Below are 17,804 nucleotides of genomic sequence, written 5' to 3'. Positions count from 1 at the left end.
AGCTGTGCCAGATGTGCGCTTTCTGTTACAGGTAAAACGAATGGAGTGGGCAAGAAAGCAGGAGGTTCTGCAAGATGCTGCCTGTGCAGACCAGCTGGAGAGGCCGTAAGTACCTAAGCATGGGGAGGGGAAAAATGGGCAAAGCAGAAAATCCCTCTCTTTACATGTAATTATTGCTCCTCTCCAGCTAAACCCGTTTGCCCAGCAGGCAAGAACACGTGGCAGCACTGGGGCAGAGGTGATGCCCACGTGCAGTTCTGCTGGCAGAGCCCCCGGCTGCGTTCACACACCTCCCCGTGCTCACTGCCACCGTTGGCAGGACAAACAGAAATCCGGCACTGCTCTGTGTCAACCATCTCCGCAGGTGCCCTCCAAAATCAGCGCAGGGGACACCTCCTGCAAAGGCTGGTTTGCCAGGCTGGAATGGCAGTGAGGGTAATCACCTCCTGTCCCCACCTCGACCATCACACAGAGTTATTCAGGTTTATGCTGCTGGCAGCTGTCTTGATTGCACAATGACACATGCTAAAAATATTTGCTGTTTGGATTATACTTTTAAAAAAAATGTTTAACAAATAATTACGTGCTCAGCACAAACCTTCTGAGCTTCTGAGCAGATGGGAATTTATAACAAACTTCATCTGGCAAAACAGCGTCCCCTCATCTGCCATCATCTCACCTGTACCATGTGCCCACGCAGCGCTGAGCGCTCTGTGCACCCCGGTCCTTCTTCCTAACGCAGGTATTTTTGTACCAAAAGCGTTTGGCTGGCGGTGACCAGGGAACAGCTCTAATCCACCTGCCCACAGGGCTGCTTTGCAAAGCCCACCACAACTTTGCTGCAGACTGAAGTGAAACAATCAGCCTAGACAGTGAGGAAGTTAAATAACAGAACTGTCTTGTATTCAGCTATAATGCTGGTACTTTCAAACAGGTGTCCAAAACCTGCCCAGATGCTGATGGGCTCTGAAATGAACTACTAGGCCCTTCCCATGCAATCTCCTGTATAACCCTAGGAAATCTCAGCCTATGGTTGCTATGGCCATACGCTCCACTCAAACTCAAGCTTATCTGATAGAAAAACATCCGCTTCAGGAGACTGAAAGGCTGTCGCAGCCTTTGCCCATTCCTTCCAGTCCTGACTATCAGAAGCGCAGCTGACAGCATCGGCTTTGATCTTGCGATTTTATTGCACTTGTACATGCACAGTTAAAGATCGCTCCAACACATTTGCAAACTGATCAAATTACTTGGACTGTTTCCCCAGATGAGCCCAACTGTTAGTCCTTCCTTATCTTTCCACATGACTCCCAAGACCTTTCCAACACATTTTTATAGCACAGATCCCAGATCTGGATACAGCAGAGGTCTTTTCTGTCCAACAGACTTTGTCCCTGTTGATTTCCAGTTACATCTGAATTAATGCTATCAATGGACATTTACTCCTTTTCCAGCAGGACTTCATTTGACCCATTTTTCTTTCCCTCCTCTCCCCAGCATCCCTCACCAGCAGCCTGACAGATCCCTCCTCAGCAGCCTCCACACAGAAGGAGTTTTGTTATTAATGATTCTTATGAACTCTCTGTCTTTGAACAGAAGCGATTTACTTTTGATCAGTGTCTGGCATCCAGTAATTTCGTGCAACAGTGGACAGAAATTCCCTCCTGCTGTGGCATACTGGGACACCACAGAGCCTTAGGGAGACAGATGTGCTCGTTCTCCTGTCCTTGCACCCTGTGCTGCCCTTCCCACATCATCTCCTGCATCCATCACCACCCTGACTGCAGACGAGATGGAATCTGAGGAGACACCAGCTCTCCCAGACATCAGGGTGAGTCACTGACTCGCAGTGGTTCACATGGTACTTCACCTGACAGAACAATAATACCTGACACTGCGTAACTTTACGCAGTGATGACCACCCATCTGGCCTAAACAAAACATACTTTGTCATAATTCAGAAAATCACCCTTATTTTGAAGCAGAGCAGGTCTTTCCAAGATCACTAATGACGATGCTCAGATCGGGCCCATACTCTGAAGTTACAATGCCAATGTTTCTGCAGGTATATTTGGGATATAAATAGATTTTTTTGTTGTTGTTGTTCATCTATGTTGCTTATGTTTTAAGCCATACAATGGATGAAGCTGCAACTGGCATTATGATAGGAAAGTTTAATGATCCCAATTATCTCCTTGAATGTATCTTTGGCTATTTTCATCCACAGAAATAAAAATTCCAATGGCTGCCAGACATCCTCAGCTGTTTTGCAATCACCATACATAAAGGCAGAACAGATTGGCCAAGCAGTGACCCTGAACAATTGCCTATGTTAAGTGGTAATAAAGAAGATCAGGAGTTACAGGGCTGGCAAAAGTGATGCACGGGAAAGGAGCAGAGTCACCTCCTGCCACCGAGCAGGTGGTGCTGGTGGAGGCTCCAGACCTGCCACCTGGGGAGAACAGCAGCATCTCAGGTAGCCAAACCATCAGCAAAAACAGTGGCCAGTTTTCTCCTCTCACTTTGCTAAGGACCACAATGTCAGCTGGGACTTCCCAGGAGAGAGCTGTTGTACTAACCTCCAGGAAACCATGCAGTTCTCATCGCGAATACTGAAGATGTTCATGGGAAATGCAGAGTTTAAAACAGATCTTTTTCCAAATACTGCTGCTGCATGCTCACAACTGGTCACTGTAATTTTTATTGTGATCTCTGGTAGCACATAAACTGGTATTTAGAGTGCATTTCTCTTCTATTAATCTAACCTGTATTATCCTCTCTAACTCCATTCCCCTCAAGCAGATCCAAACCATGCTGCTCTTGTCTGACCTGCCAGTCACTCTCCTCCACAAAGTTATTTTGGAATCATTTTGACAGTGGCAGCCACAGCTCCTTCAGCTAATTTACCCTCAGTTGCTACTTAACCATCTGAGCACAACTGTTCCCAGCCAAAATCCACTGCTAGGGAGAAAAATGCCAAGTGAAGAAAAAAATCCACAAGCAGAAAGGTGAAGGAAGAATCAAGTAAGAAAGCGACTGAAAATGGCTGCTTGGTATTTTACATTTTTGAACAATTTGTGTATGCACAGGGAGGGAAGGTAGGGTAGGGAAAGAGACTCCAAGCCACAAGAACACAACGGATATAGTGATAAGGAGCTGTTGCTGATATTACATCCTGCATCAGAATTAAAGATCACTGGATTTTAATGCAAAATAAAACATTTCACAAATGATAGTCTCATCAAACATAACAGACATCACCTGATTTAATAAAACTACTGTGTCAATAATTCCTCCATGAAACTGCATCTCTGTTTTGCAGCTATTTCATCAGTCCTGGTCTCAGCTCCGCACGCAAGACTCCTGGTAATGGCAGCCGAACACATGCCTGCAGTTCATTTCACCAATGTTGCACAACATGAGCTCGCCAGCAAACTGGCAGAAATATCAGCAGGATAAATGACTGCTGTCGAGAACAAATAATAGACCATTTCATTACTCTACTATTAGAATTTTATAATTTAAACCACCCAAAAGACTTTCTCACTGTCATTTCTGGACTTAACTAAGTCACAAAAACAGCTAGTTATGTTTAGTAAAATGCTCCACAAAAGCAAACAGCTCGTGGTCCTCAGCTTGGGAACAAGGAAATTCTTCACTGATGCTCCTTCTGTTAAGGAACAACCAAGGAGTAAAGCCTTAAGCTCGATGCCTCCTGCCAGCATCCTACAGCAATCTGTTACCTGCCAAGATCTCCTGGCCTTGTCGGTGACCTGGTATTCCCCGGATGTTTTACCTTTTCATGTTGATACCTGGAGCCAATTACCCTCAGTATCTTGCCCAGTTCCCCTTCCTGTGGTATAAAGAGGACTGGAGACCTGCAAGATCACTGCTGTTCTCAGCAGAGCTGTAAACACAGGCAGCAGTTGGTCAAGATGCAGAAATGAGCACCGGGCACATCCCAGCACCCACGAGAACATGTACGTTCAACCAACACTCAGCAGGGTGTTGGGCAAAGTGTGTGCTTCTCCATGGGTCATGGTCACTGTGCTTCCTTCCTCCTCAGCACCTTTAGTCACTGCAAACCTCTTGTCCCTGGCAGTACGCTCAGAAGAAGACAGCAAAATTAAGCATCTGCACTTTGTTCTCCTTTGTTGTGGGAAATGCCTATAATTTGAACTGGACCCTTCTCTGCACGCTCTAATAAGGCTCAAGCACAAACACACGAGCAGGCAGCTCAGCTCCATCAGTGCCCAGGAGCCTTGGTTGGAGGCCAGTGACACAAGGACACCCCGAGGTTCAAACTCCAATCCCCAGCCCGCACTGTGCTCTCCTGGGCCACCAGCACTTGGGGCTCACATACAACTCTGCTCACTTCCCTGATGTAGCTATCGATGTCGAACATCTACAGTCTTTAGCTTCACAGCATCTCCAGCAAAACACAGGTGCCCCTCAAGTCTGACTTCAAGCTGGCTGCTCAAGAGGTTTACGCCTCTCTCCCTTGTCTTCTAAGCCTTCCCATATTACGTGGGGAACTTCAGCTCGGTATTGCCTTTGATCTCAAAATACCCTTTGGAAGGAATGGCTGTTACACCATCATACTCTCTGTTAAATTGGCGGATGCAATTGTGTTCCCCCTTTTGTTGCAATGACGTTTCTGCAAAGACTTCATACTGAATAACAAAGCGTATTATGTCATCACCTCCTCATCTTCTTACTGTCTTCTGTTTCAGAGACAAAAGAACTGGACCTAAGGCTACAACACATGAAAAACACATGCACAGATCATTCCTGCTAGGAGAGATCACTGCCACCCTGCATTATACAGCAAAGTCTGTGCAATAGGGGCCAGCACTGTTTTTATTTGACGTTAAGCTATTATAGCTGCCTTTTAAATACATGAGAGGCTGTGTTTGAAGCTCTCTCGCATCCAATTCCCTATTGAACTCGCACTCTAATTTCTCACAAAACACGAGCAGAATCCAGAAAAAAAATGTAGTATACTGAATATGAAAACTCAACACTGAAACAGAGGTAAGGAATAGCTTACATAAGCTGCGTTCCCTGTAGTTTGAGATATTGAGACTGATACTTTGAAATGCGTGAAATCTAGTTTGTTGATCATTTCCAAATTTACAGTCAGCTCAGTGGGAAGAAATACATGCTTACTTTGATATCTTTTTGAAGAAAATTCTTGGCACCTCATTTCTCTTAAGAAATATACCTCTCCTCTTTTTATTTCGGTACTTTTTTAGATGCAAACTGGAAGATTAACCCAGCTCTATTTTATATTCATGCAGTACTTTTCTATGGCCTGATCCGTCTGACTCCCAAAGTATCTTCTGAATTAAAATGACACTGTCTATCACATCCCAAGCTGTGGCATGAAGCGTTTGTCAAGTAACAAGGAAACACTGGTAATCTGAAGAATGAAATGTAGGGAATGGAGGAAAGGACTGGTGAAAAATATTAAAAAAAAAAAAAAAATCATTCTCTTTTCTGGAATACTGAACATAATATGAATTGCAAAGGGGTAGAAGCAACCTTGGAGAAATCACATCTTTCAGAAATAAGATTAGAGAAAACTCAGTAAAATATTAATGCAGAACTTTCAAAATATTCACTTAGTGGATGATGTATGTCACAAGAATGATCTCCCTATTTAAGATGATGAAAAGAAAACTGAAAGCAGAGTGTGTAACATTAGGCTAGCACAGCTCAGTGAAAACCAGTCTAGGTTCTCTGACCAGCCATTGCTTGTTGAAATGAAGATTCTGAAGCTCTGGCACAAGCCTCCAGCACAACCACATTCAATCCCTGCTATGTGTGACTATCTTTCCATTTTTCTCATGAGATAGGCATTGAAAGGTCCCCAGGAGAGCACTAGGATTTCTGTGATAAAATACATGAGTGAGGGTTGAAATGCTGCAAAGCACTCAGGTTTTCATGTGGAATTCAAATTAGATTTAAAGACCTACGAGCAAAATTAAATTCTAGGGTTGCATTGTATTTCCAGTTAAAAGGAAGAGAACAAGAGGGATTAACACAGTGCAGGGTCATGCACCAGTTATGTCTTATTAAGTATTCCAGCCTTCCTTGAGATAAGCATCACATATGGGTTCTTTTGCAGTTAGCAGTTCCTTGCTTAAAGAGAGAGAGGTCTGGATAACACCCCTTCTGTCTCCCAGGGCCTCCTGGGCTGATTGACAGGAATGTGTACTGCAGAGAACAAATGCTGCTCCAAGGAAAAACAAGATTACTTTCTTTGAAGGGGGCTAGTGGGGTCACTTCTTTGTCATGTCTTCTGCTCACCATCTCTGGTTGAGGGAAAGACAAACAGAAGGAGTGACATTTTTCTTTCCTAATAAAACACAGGACATGCTAGGAACTGTTTTTTACTTATGGTGGCTTGCACTGAATTCAGAGATAGGACAGCAAGAGAGATTGCTCAAAATAAACATAGCATTTTGAGAGTCAAATCCCACCTCTGGGAATCAGACCATGTGGAAGCCCAACTCAGAATCTGCGCTACAATCCACTTCAGTTACATTTCGTGCTGTTTTTTGCAGGGTGGGGGGAGATTAGCAATAAACATGTGAATCTATGTATCATCTTTGGCTACTGCCCCCTCCATGATGGGCCATGTTTGGCTTCTTGGGCAGACCCACCAGGTGTTTTGAGGCTGGGCCACCCTGAGCAGTGCCAATGTGCCCATTAATTTGCTGGGTCTTTCAGTGCAAAGAGGTTTCCCTGAATTCAATAGCTTCTCCAGTTGCTCCCCCATTTCTTATCAGTAGTCTCCTCTCTGCCAATACAAAGTGAACACCTCTGACTTTTCTATTTTGTGCCATCCCAAATTTCCTCTCCACTGAAATGGTTTCAAGCTATAACACCCGAACACTGTCGCATTGAATGATGCTTAAGAACTTTTCCTATTTCTGTAACTACTACAAAACCTTCCCCACTGCTTCTGCACCTGCCTCTACACCACAGTGCCAGGAGTGGTCCATCTTCCTAGCCCTCTCCTCTGCTCTGATCTATCCCTATACCAAAGCTGAGAAATGGAACCCACCAAGTGCTTGCAGAGGCAGCAGACACCAGAAGAGCTGTCCCAGCTAATAATCTCAGGTGTTTCCCTTCCCAGAGACCTCTGCAAATCTGCAAAAGGCAGCATCAGCAGATCAGCACATCAACAGCTACTTCAGTCCTCCCTACTTTTACCTAATTGCTCCTACTTAGAGCCAGGAATTCACCACTCAACTTATTTTTTCCAGAATGCAAGGTGGTGGTAGGGAAACTGAATCGTATTAATAAACATCTATTTGAAATTATGCTCCTGATCTGATGGAAAAAAAAAATCTGGCTAAGAAGCAGGAAAGTCATGCCAATAACTAGATTTTCAGTGAAATAAGAGAATCAGGAGTCCCTAAATAGAGGGGTTCAGGTAAATTGAAAATGTCAAGTTATCGATATTTTATAAGGTAACCATGGTTATTTTTTTATGCATTCCTTTGCAGCATGAATGCAGATGATGAAAAGTATTCATGGGCCAATTGAAACAAAAATAAAACTGAAGAGATACTTTGATGGTAATTTAAACCTTAAACTGTGGAAATTAATCAGTCCACACAGACAACGAAGAACATTCAGCTGACATTGCACCACAAAACCCCCATGCTTAAATAGATGAATAAAAACCATTTCACAAAGGATGAACATCTTGAAAATCACCCTGACTTTAGCCCTAATGTACCTGCAGGGATCAGTATTGCTGGAGCAGGACAGATCTGGTCTAACGTGTGAAGTTGCCCATGTGGCCTCTGGATAAAGCACAACTGTTTCTGATCTAATTGGTACAAGCTGCTGGAAACGCAGCAGACCGCTGGTCCTGGTGTATGTCGCAGCCCCTTGGTGCTGCCCAGCAAGGGATCATAAACAGTCTGGATGCGTTAGCAGAGGGTGCCCAATTGTGACAATTAACGACTGAGTGCTCTATTAAGCAAACTGAAACAGGGCTTTGGCTCAGAGACTTCCGCAGCAAATCGGGAATTAAATCCATCTCCAGAATCCTTGGGCGGAGGGGCTCCCAGCAGCCAAAATGTTTTGCGTGGCAGCAAAGAGCAGAAATAAGGGCTGCTCCTCCGCTCTAGAACCAGTCTAGACACTAAAAACATTTTCTGTCCCTTAAATAACGCACCATAACCAGTCACTGCTTGTTTCTGTGGAACAAGTGACATTTGGCTGTGGAGAGGTATCCACACCCCTAAACCTGGAGGGAAGGCTGGCAGGAGGTAGCGTGGGAAGGATTCAGCGCAGAAGGGTTCTTCAAATAAACATCTTTGGGTAGTGTTAGAAGAAAATGACTGACTTTTCCTCTGCAAGTCTATTGTTGCATGACATTATAATTTATCTTCTAAACATTTGTTCTTCTGTCGCACACTCTAGCCCGGCTTCTGTAAAGCGACTGTAAAACCAGAAGATGTCCACAGTAGGGCCAGAACTCAAAGTTCCTAGAGCACGAAAACATACATCCCCAACTGGCAGATAACAGGGTTAAAACACCCTCTGATTAAATGAAAGCATCTTTAATTAGTTTAATTGACCATGCCTCAGCCAAGACCATCTGCTCAGCAGCATTTGCCTGCTCTTTGCAGGAGCGATTGATCAGCCATAGCTAGAGAATACAGCATTAGGCTACATCAGATTTATTTTGTTTAATAGAAGAGCTAATTTGCTTTAAATTTAATTACAGGGGCCAAGATTGCTCTCTAAGTCCGTAACAGCACAGAACATAAGCTGATCCTACAGCTCACGGACGTAGATCCATACGTGTCTGTGCGAATCAGACACATGGTGCTGACAGCTCGGGTGAGCAGGTCCCACCCCGGTAGAGAGTGATCGCTGCATTTTCCTCCTCAAAAGGCAGCAGCATGTGGCACACTGCTGGGCTGGCAGTGCCACCCTGCTTGCCACCGTGTCCCCTCCAACTGTCTGAGCTCCTCCCTGCAGCTCTCCATCGGATGCTGGATGGGAGCGGGTGTTGGGTGAGGGAGCAGACAGATGTCCCATCTCAACCACTTCTCCTGCTACTGATTATAAAGACACTAAGTGATGCAGGGTCGCTGTTTTTGCAGTGCGTTGGACCAACAGGGACAATCGGGGGACTGCTCTGTACCTCCTGGGTGATATCCATCAGCAAACCTCTCCCAAATGGGGTTGCTGGCAGCCAAGGGTCCAGCGGAGCCAGACATCACACTCACCCCATCCCTGACATCACGCTGTCTCTCTCAATTTCTCTGCCCTCCCATTTCAACATCATTCCTTAAAATACCACACCAAAGAAGGGCAATTGCCCCTCCTCCCTGAAGGACCACGTGTGTCTGTGTGGCGTTATCATGAAGGGGAAAATTTAATTCACTTCCCAAGGCTTTTCCCTTTTCCAATTTCCCATCAGGCACTAAATCACTGCTGACTTTGGGAGATGCTCGAGCCCTGACAGGCATGCTGCAGCTGCCGCTGCCTGCTACAGGAGTAATTACAACCCTGCAGAAGGCTCCCGGCTGCCATTTCTGTTTCCATGGAAATAAATACTGAATTACTGAAAACAGAGTATGATGCTTTATGGATTTTGAGGCTTTTCATCATCTCAAAACCACCTTAACCCACTTTTATTGGCAGTGGTTTTGTTTTAAGGAGAGGGGATAGAGCCCACAGTGTGGAAACAGGCAGAGAGACTGAATGGTGTTTTCAAGTTAAAGAGGGGGGAAAAAAAAAGCCAAGGTGTCTGGCTGTTGTCCTGGGGATTTGCAAAAGGTACAGCGGTGCTGACTGAAGCTGCTGGTCATCTGCAGCACCCAGGTAGCCAGCCCAGGAGAGAGGAGCCCGTGGAGGCTGGCCAGCCAGCGTGGTCCTTGCCCGCAGCATGCCCGGCTCGTCACCACCATCCTGTGACCGTCTGTTTGCAGGGGCTCTGGGGCTCAAGCAAACCTCCTGCCCTTTTGGAGGGGTCATTAGAGCCAGGCTCACTGCTGAAACTGCAGATGGCCGTTTCATAAGCGATGAGCTTCAAGATGAAGCTAGAATAAAAAAGGAATTGCTTTATGTTCACCAAAAATTATAAATACAGAGCAGAAGGGAGCGATCTGATTCTAAATCCCTGTATCTCTGAGATGGGCACAGACAGGTAACTCCACATTGTGCGCGCCACCCTGGGCTCAATTCTCATTGCAAGGTATGTCTGGGAATTTTTCACTAGAAAAACCTAAATTAAAGACTTGATTTAGGGAGGATACACAGAAGCCAAACATTTATTCTGAGGTCACCTTAACCCTCACGTCACTCTCTGAGCTGTTGCAGTGCCTCACAGGAGTTTTTGTCCTTCCTTGTTTCTCCCATAACCTGGGCTGCATCTTTCAAGTACCAACTGCAGCATCTCTGCAATGGGTTCAATACACCACTGTGAGTCAAGAAACAAAGTTTGTGAAAACCACGCAAATTACAGAGATGAGAGAGGGGTAGAAGGTGAGACACCACCTCAGCAAATCATCTCTAATACTGACTTGAGCTAAAATCAAACATTTGATTCAGGACAGAAATCCTAAATATCTTTTGTGCTAATGCTTCTGAAATGAATTTTTTTTGGCAGGGGAACTTTCTGCTTTGTGAGAAACGTCAGCCTTTGGACACAGTGTCCTAATTCAGCTGCAAAAATAAATGTCAAAACAGTGAATTCCAGTTTTAAGCCAGCTCTGGTTGGCAAAATTTGGGTTGAAATATTTCCTAGATAAAATCACAGGTCCCCAAAACTTATGAAACAATTCCAATTGCAATGGTTAGAGGCTTTAGGTAAAACAGGCACCAGAAATTATTCTATGACACTGATGGGACTTGGTCTGTGTTGTAGCCCAACCACACGTGCATACTTTTCTGAAGTTTTACCTTCTACCTGGACATTTAGCTATTTGTTTTCAAATATAATATCTAAGTTAATTAGATAGAATTGGAAGCTTAGCACAGGTATTTTGCACATTTAACACCACAGTTTACGGGACACTTCAGGCCCAGAAATGAAAAGAAAGTGCCATTGTGAAGCCTGTGAACTCCGACAGTCCTGCAGGGTCAGCCCAAGAGCCCAGCACTCCTTCCAAAGCAGGAGGATGGAAGCGTGCAGCTCATCATAGATCTGGTCTGGACACCAGCTACTGCTGCTGGATTAACTGGACAGCACTGTACTGGCTCCTTCTCTGCTCACTCTGGCTAAAAATGACTTTCAAACACAGCTTGAGATAGAAAAGTAAATCATCGCTCTACAGCTGGTGAAGAGCAAGATGGGGAGAACACCACAGCCTGATTTGCAGAGAAGCTGCAGTAATTCCGCCATCAAGAAGGTCAGTGGGAAATACAGGGCTCATGCTCAAGGACAAGCCGACTGCAGCAAAGACCCAAGTTTAGAATTGCCCGGCACTCATACAAAACAGCTCCTGTATGACTCTTCCACCGTCACAAGTGAATTACAAAGCAGAAAAGCTAAACTCAAGCCTTGCCAACAGGTTCTGGACCAGAAACCCAAGACTGAAACACACTTCTCCTGCCGTGATGCTTCTCGAACAGCAGAGGAGCTCTCTGCTGAAGCCAGAGGCACTCAAATCCCAAGCTGACCCCAGTGGAGCGGAAACACCAACACAGTGTGTGTTATGCTAAAAACTTAAGCCTCTGTGTATTATTTAAAATGTTCTATTCAGAGGTTGTGCTTAACAGCACCATGATCTCCTCACTATTCTGCTACAGCACCATTTCTCATCTTTGTTTCCCAAAAGCCTTTCCAACTGCATCAATCCCTTTTGCTCTGTTGCTGTCTCAGATCCTGCTATATCACTGCTATCATATTAAAAATACACTTATCTCATACCACCTGGAGACACTGTATTAAAAAAAAAAACCCATTGGGAATCATCCTCCTTCTGCACAAACAAAATATAATTTCAGAAGTGAATGAAAATACAGTCCCAGTGATGTAATCATCATGAAATGAGTAAGCATGATGTAACAGAAGGCCACATGGAGAAAAGCACCTTCTTCTGACCACAGGAGAGGTTCAAGCAAGTGTTTGGGCTTCCCAGCACCATTCCAGCTCATGCTTTAGGAGGACAACGACCAGGCAAAGCCTAGTTATCCCTCGCCTCCTTGCACAGCTGCTGGGAGAATTTCACCCCGCACACTAAAGCAAGGGAGAGCACGTCAGAGTTCCCACCCGACGGGAACACTGGAGAAGATGATTGGCTTTGCTTTTCTAGGCACAGGTTATTGACTGATAAACTGGAGCTCCTGCTTCAGAATGAGTGATGGCATCCAGACAGCCTGCCAGCAGAAATGCTCCATCTTCCCAATTCCTCCCATGCACAGCAGACAAGTGTAGGTCAAAATTAAGTGTAGCTTAGACTGAGGTAAACCACTGCTGGGAAGTTCTTTATTACCCCCATGTTAATTTGGGAGGTTTGCTCAGTCTCAGTACACAGCGTGGGGCTGGCACCGCACCGTGCTGCCCAGACAGGGTCTGTGGTGGGCATGGGCAGGGAAACGGAGGTTTTAATCACCCACATGGTCGCAACTTGAGCCCATGTGGCGTTTCTGGGAACATTGTAATTTCAGCACATCCAGGAAAATAACAGATAGTGTTTTCCTTTTACTTAAAGCTTATTCCCAAACAGAATATATAAAATATTTTGCTCTTACAGAACAGGCAACAGAAGCTTCAATCAAATTATTAAAAAAAAGATTTAAGCTGTACTTCCAATTAACTCTGATGAGACGAGAGTCAGATCAACAGAGTCAGTGTGTCTTCACAGAGAGGCAAATGAGCACTGCTTAGGCTGACTCTGACCGACTTACAATCTGGACTAAAACAAAACAGCACAACGGAAAATCAATGACCATTTTTAGGTGGTATGGGGCCAATGTCCCAAATCCCAATGGGTGTGCTGTGTGCTGTGAGCACGACTGCAGGCAGGGATGTCTCCAAACCCAGCCAGGAAGGGAACTCGCTGCTGATTCCAGGACACAGTTGCAGAGCAGGGGTGATTCCAGAAGTTGGCTGGTCAAACTGAGAGCCAGAGGCAGGAAATCATAGAATCATAGACCCTCAGGATAATCAAGTCCAACCATAACCTAGCCTAACTCTAGCACTAAACCATGTCCCTAACAATCTCATCTAAATGCCTTTTAAACCCCTCCAGGGATGGTGACTCCACCACTGGCCTGGGCAGCCTGTTCCAATGCCTGACAACCCTTTCCATAGAGAATTTTTTCCTAATATCCAATCTGAACCTCCCGTAGTGCAACTTGAGGCCATTTCCTCTTGTCTTATCGATTGTTACTTGGGAGAAGAGACCAACCCCTCCATGCTACAGCCTCCTTTCAGGTAGTTGTAGAGTGATAAGGTTTCCTCTCAGCCTCATTTCTTCCAGGCTAAAGAGCCCCAGTTCCCTCAACTGTTAGTCATAAGACTTGTGCTCACCATAAATTACAATTTATGAAAATGCAAAGTGGTGGGGGGAAAGAGAGAGTCTCTAGAAGGAAGTCCCGCATAAGCACGTCCCAGCCTTGCCACTATCGCAGGTAAATGCAAGGCAGAGATCAGATCCTCCCTCCCAATTGCCCCCTCTCCTCTCCCACCCAGCACCCATCCAGGCTGCTGCAATGCTGCACACGTGGTACTTCTCTCTCTGGATATCTCCAGTTTTATTACCATAACATTGGCAAGTGCCTCTGGCTCCCTAATTGGTGTCAGATGTCCCACATCCGAGACATTGCCGGTCCAGAGTGGCTCAGCGCAGTCCAAGGGGTTACAACACAGGAGAACTTCCAAGCCACGAAGGGCAGTGCCCAGGGCTTGATTTGCATCTCCAGCCTGGAGCAATCAGGCACCCAGCTGCTGTTGTGGCTTTGAAATCTGCCCTGTGCAAACACCAAGAGCTTTTGGAGTTACAGCAGGATATAATTTGCTACTAAATTTTAGGAGGGAAAGATCTGTTTTAGGGCTGATGCCAACGCTTCATCATGCGAGGTCAGGAGGAAGTTTTCATGAGGGGAAAGGAGCAGGTTACTGAATCACTGCTCATTGCATATAATTTTCTGCTCTCCCCTGCAGCTCTGGTGAAGAAAACACACTAGCCAAGCAGTATGCACCTTTGACTTGTGCTGGCAACTCCCCACACATGCTAGCAAACAAAAACACTTTGGGTTTGATAGGTTTTATGTCCTCCCTACAACAGACTGGCTGCAAGCAACAGGTGGGACCCTGCAGGAAGGAGTAAAGGTCAACAGCAATTTTGGTGCCTCATGGCAAGACCAAAGTGCAGAGCAGCTGCTCTCCTAAGGGCTGCTGGTGGCTGGAGAGCTCCAGAGATCTCTCTGGTGCAGCCCAGATGACGTGACCACAGGCAGCACCCAAACAAGTTGCAAAGTCTGCAGTTTCACCGGGTGCTCACAGCTGCCTCCCCTGCAGCACCTGATGGGAGAAGGAGCAGCAGCGACCTCCTCCTGCCTCTGGTCCCCACGGTGCAGGATCCCACCCCACCACGCTGGCACCATGGCACCATAACCACTCACACTGTACCCCAGGAAAACACCAAATGTCTGAACGACTGCTGGCCTTGCAGCTTCCTGAGCTGTGGCTTGTATAAAGGGCTTTCCCTTCTGCATAGTTAATCCTCACTATCCAGGTATTATATAGAGAGTAACTCCCATGCTAATGCTCACTTTCAATGGAAATTATGTCTTTCTCTAAAAGCTTAAATTATAGGTTTGCTGCCTCTGAGTATTAGAAAAGACACAGAATTAAATCCTTCTCTTTCACAGTAAAACTAGGACCTACCGCAGGAAACAGGTTGTTTGATGCAACAGAGCAATTTGCAGGGAGCAGCCACTGGGTTCATGGTGTCAGCCAGAAAGGCTCTTATAAGCAGAGATCATCCACAAAGCAGCACAGCCATGATTAAATACTGTTTTCTGCATCACTGGGAACCACAAAACAAGAGGGTAGGATCACACATACACAAAACCACCCTAGTTCCTTAGTCAAGCACAGGTCAAGGAAAGATGAGAGACACAGGGCTTGAGTGGGTTTAAGTTAAAAAAACAACTGTAGAACTGACTCAGCTCTCAACACGTCACTAAAAATATTATGGTTTTGATTTTAAGGAAGTCCTCCAACAGAGGACAGAGGCACGAAATCTGGTTTGTAAACATAATTTATGAGGCTTGAGGCAGTCCTTGCTGTTGCCTTTCTGCCATGAAGATGTCTTACTCAGAGACATTTATTATCCTCTCCCCACTCTGCCATAAAGGTCTGAGATGAAGAACAACAAATGGAAGATAATTAAGCTCTTTACAGGAGAAAAAACAGATCAAACATCATTTTCTATGTCTTGTAAAGAATTGGAAGTGTCTAGACAGACAAGATTGGTCTCGAATGTATTAATTTCAATAAGAAGTTGAATCCCTGAATTACAGGGAAGAAACTGAGGTCTGCTTCTCCTCCGAAAACTTTCCACAGCATCACTTTACCCTCCCTGTGACTCTGACATCCTTTATCTCTCCTGCGATATTTATATCCGATAGCAGGGGACTGTAATCTGGGTCAGCAACAGCCTGGACAGCCACCGCCAGCCCTCAGCAAGAGCTGCTGGAAAAGCAAGCGGCACTGCAGAGTCCCAGCTCCACATCTCTGGGGAACTGGCTCTTACTGGGGCAAAAGAAGAGAGGAATAGGGAAAGGTCTTAACCTATCTGGGAACTCATCCATGCAAGCAGATCCACCCTGAGCTCATGGGGGTTTGGGATGCTCTCTCCTTCCACCATGGGCATGCAGGGGTCACAGAAGCTCCTTTTACTTAAGGAGAACCAAGTATGCATAAGATATCCACCCCAGGGGCATCTGAGCTTCAAGTGCTAATAAGGTTATTGCAGGCTGCAAGAATGTACTGCTGTCATTTAGATTGGTGGTATGACAGTGGAAAGGCAAGCAGGTCACAGCAAAACAGCCCACTTAGGCACCAAAGACCTGTTCATCCAGACACTGAGCTGGAGGAATAAATGTTTTCCATCTCAGCAATTCTATGGGACTTCAGGAAATAAACCTTTATATAAGGACCTGAAACATCTGCACAAAACCCCAAACAACCAAGCACTAGAAAACAAGCACAAGCAAGAGGAGGAGGCCCAATTGGACAGCTAGAACATAACCAGCAGTGCAGAAGTCCCACCATGAACCAAAACCCAATTCCCTAGTGTAAGTTGTCTCAAAAACAGCCTGGTCAGACCCAAAGTTTCCAGTTCGTAATAGCAGTATTTCCTATTGGCAACACCTTCCCCAAGACACACCTTTTCATTCCTTCCTGGGAGAAGGACCTTACCTGACATGCATTGTAAAGAAGCTGATGCTCAAATTTCTTGATCCCCAAAATGTTCTGGAACATTTCGTAGAGCTGCTCCTTGCTCAGGATGAGCTCAGAAGCAGCGCTCGCCGTCATCCTGGCCTGCTGCTTGCGGGGATCCTCTTCCCCACGGTAAATAGCATCAAACTTTGCCATCCAAGAGCTCAAGACTGTCTCCTTGCTGAGGCCATCGATTTCTGGCAGGCTTCGCACCCTCTTCTCAATGTGCTTCTTGAAAACCTCCCGGGAATCGTTCGCTGAGCACCCACCGCTCTGCACCATCCTAGCAACACGGTCACTTTTCAGGAATACCTGTAAAAAAGGAATGACTTCAAATGGTTTCAGGTTTGCAAAGAAAAAAAAGCAAAAAAAAGCAAAATAATCCTCCTTAAGTACCACAAAACGTGGTTTCAGTGCTGGGAAGCTGCTATCTGGCTGTCAGTGCACTTTCCTACTCCTCATTTGACAATCCCATGTTGCCAGATGGACAGAGGTTTCAGCTGTACTTTGGGAAGCATAATGAAATCAGGTGAAGCTTCTGTTTTGCATCCACTAAAATAGAACATTTTGATGCAATTAGGACTTCACGCGATGTTGCGGTCGCACCTCACCAGACACATAAATTCCCTTTGGGAAAACAGGATTATATTTTGCTCTATCAAACGTTTTAATAAGGGAGTTATTGCACAACTACATTCACCTAGCCAAGCTTTGCCCTGTTGGAGGGAGCCCAGTCGTCCTACTCAAGTCAACAGCATTGCATTACTTTCATCTGGCAGCCAGGCCCCTGGGAAACCTCTGACCAGTGCAAGGACCAGGCTCACATTAAGCTGCTACACTGGAGGAGATCTTTGCAGACTGCTCTGCTGTCATAAGATGACTGGAATAGCATTTTATTAATTAATGTTACCTTCAGTTAAATCACATGTGTGTCCCTGCTTCTCCCAGAACTTGGTCTCTCCAATCTGGGCAACCAGCACTGTTAAAACGCCCTAGTAAAGAATGAGGATGAGTGGCCTGATCTTTGCAAACTGATCGGTAAACACTGAGGCAACGCAAATCACCAAAAGGTGGCAGAGACACAGGTGGATGAGGCCAAATCCCTTCCTGCTCCAGCTCTGCTGAAGTAGCACAAGATGGTTCAGAGCAGCTTGGGGCTCTGGGGGAGGCTCTGCAGAAACAGCAGCCTGCAAGGTGCAGGACACCAGCAGCGGGAGGGAGGGAGGGAGGGAGAGGGTGTTTGATGAAGATGTTCTTCCCACTGCAACAGCAGCACAAGGGTCAAAACACAACAGGCCCCTGCAGACCAGGAGATGCTGTGGAAGCAACACAGAGCTGATGGGTGAGAGAGGGACAGGGGAATATTGTGTTG

General features: G+C 45.7%; 1 protein-coding gene across 2 annotated transcripts in view; it reads right to left on the bottom strand.

Moving 5' to 3' along the window:
• Positions 1–17,804, bottom strand: part of CADPS (calcium dependent secretion activator) — a gene marked incomplete at its 5' end in the record, with an annotated part of 214,825 nt that overhangs the window by 152,705 nt on the left and 44,316 nt on the right. For both annotated transcript variants that reach the window (XM_082059905.1, XM_082059906.1), the window contains one exon: positions 16,412–16,744. In XM_082059905.1, the coding sequence (XP_081916031.1) occupies positions 16,412–16,744 (333 nt within the window). The remainder of the gene's footprint in view (positions 1–16,411; positions 16,745–17,804) is intronic.

The sequence above is a fragment of the Streptopelia decaocto genome, assembly GCF_964273445.1.
Source record: "Streptopelia decaocto genome assembly, chromosome: 8".
Taxonomy (NCBI): domain Eukaryota; kingdom Metazoa; phylum Chordata; class Aves; order Columbiformes; family Columbidae; genus Streptopelia; species Streptopelia decaocto.
The sequence above is the reverse complement of the archived record's forward strand: the minus strand, read 5'-3'. Positions and strand labels throughout refer to the sequence as shown.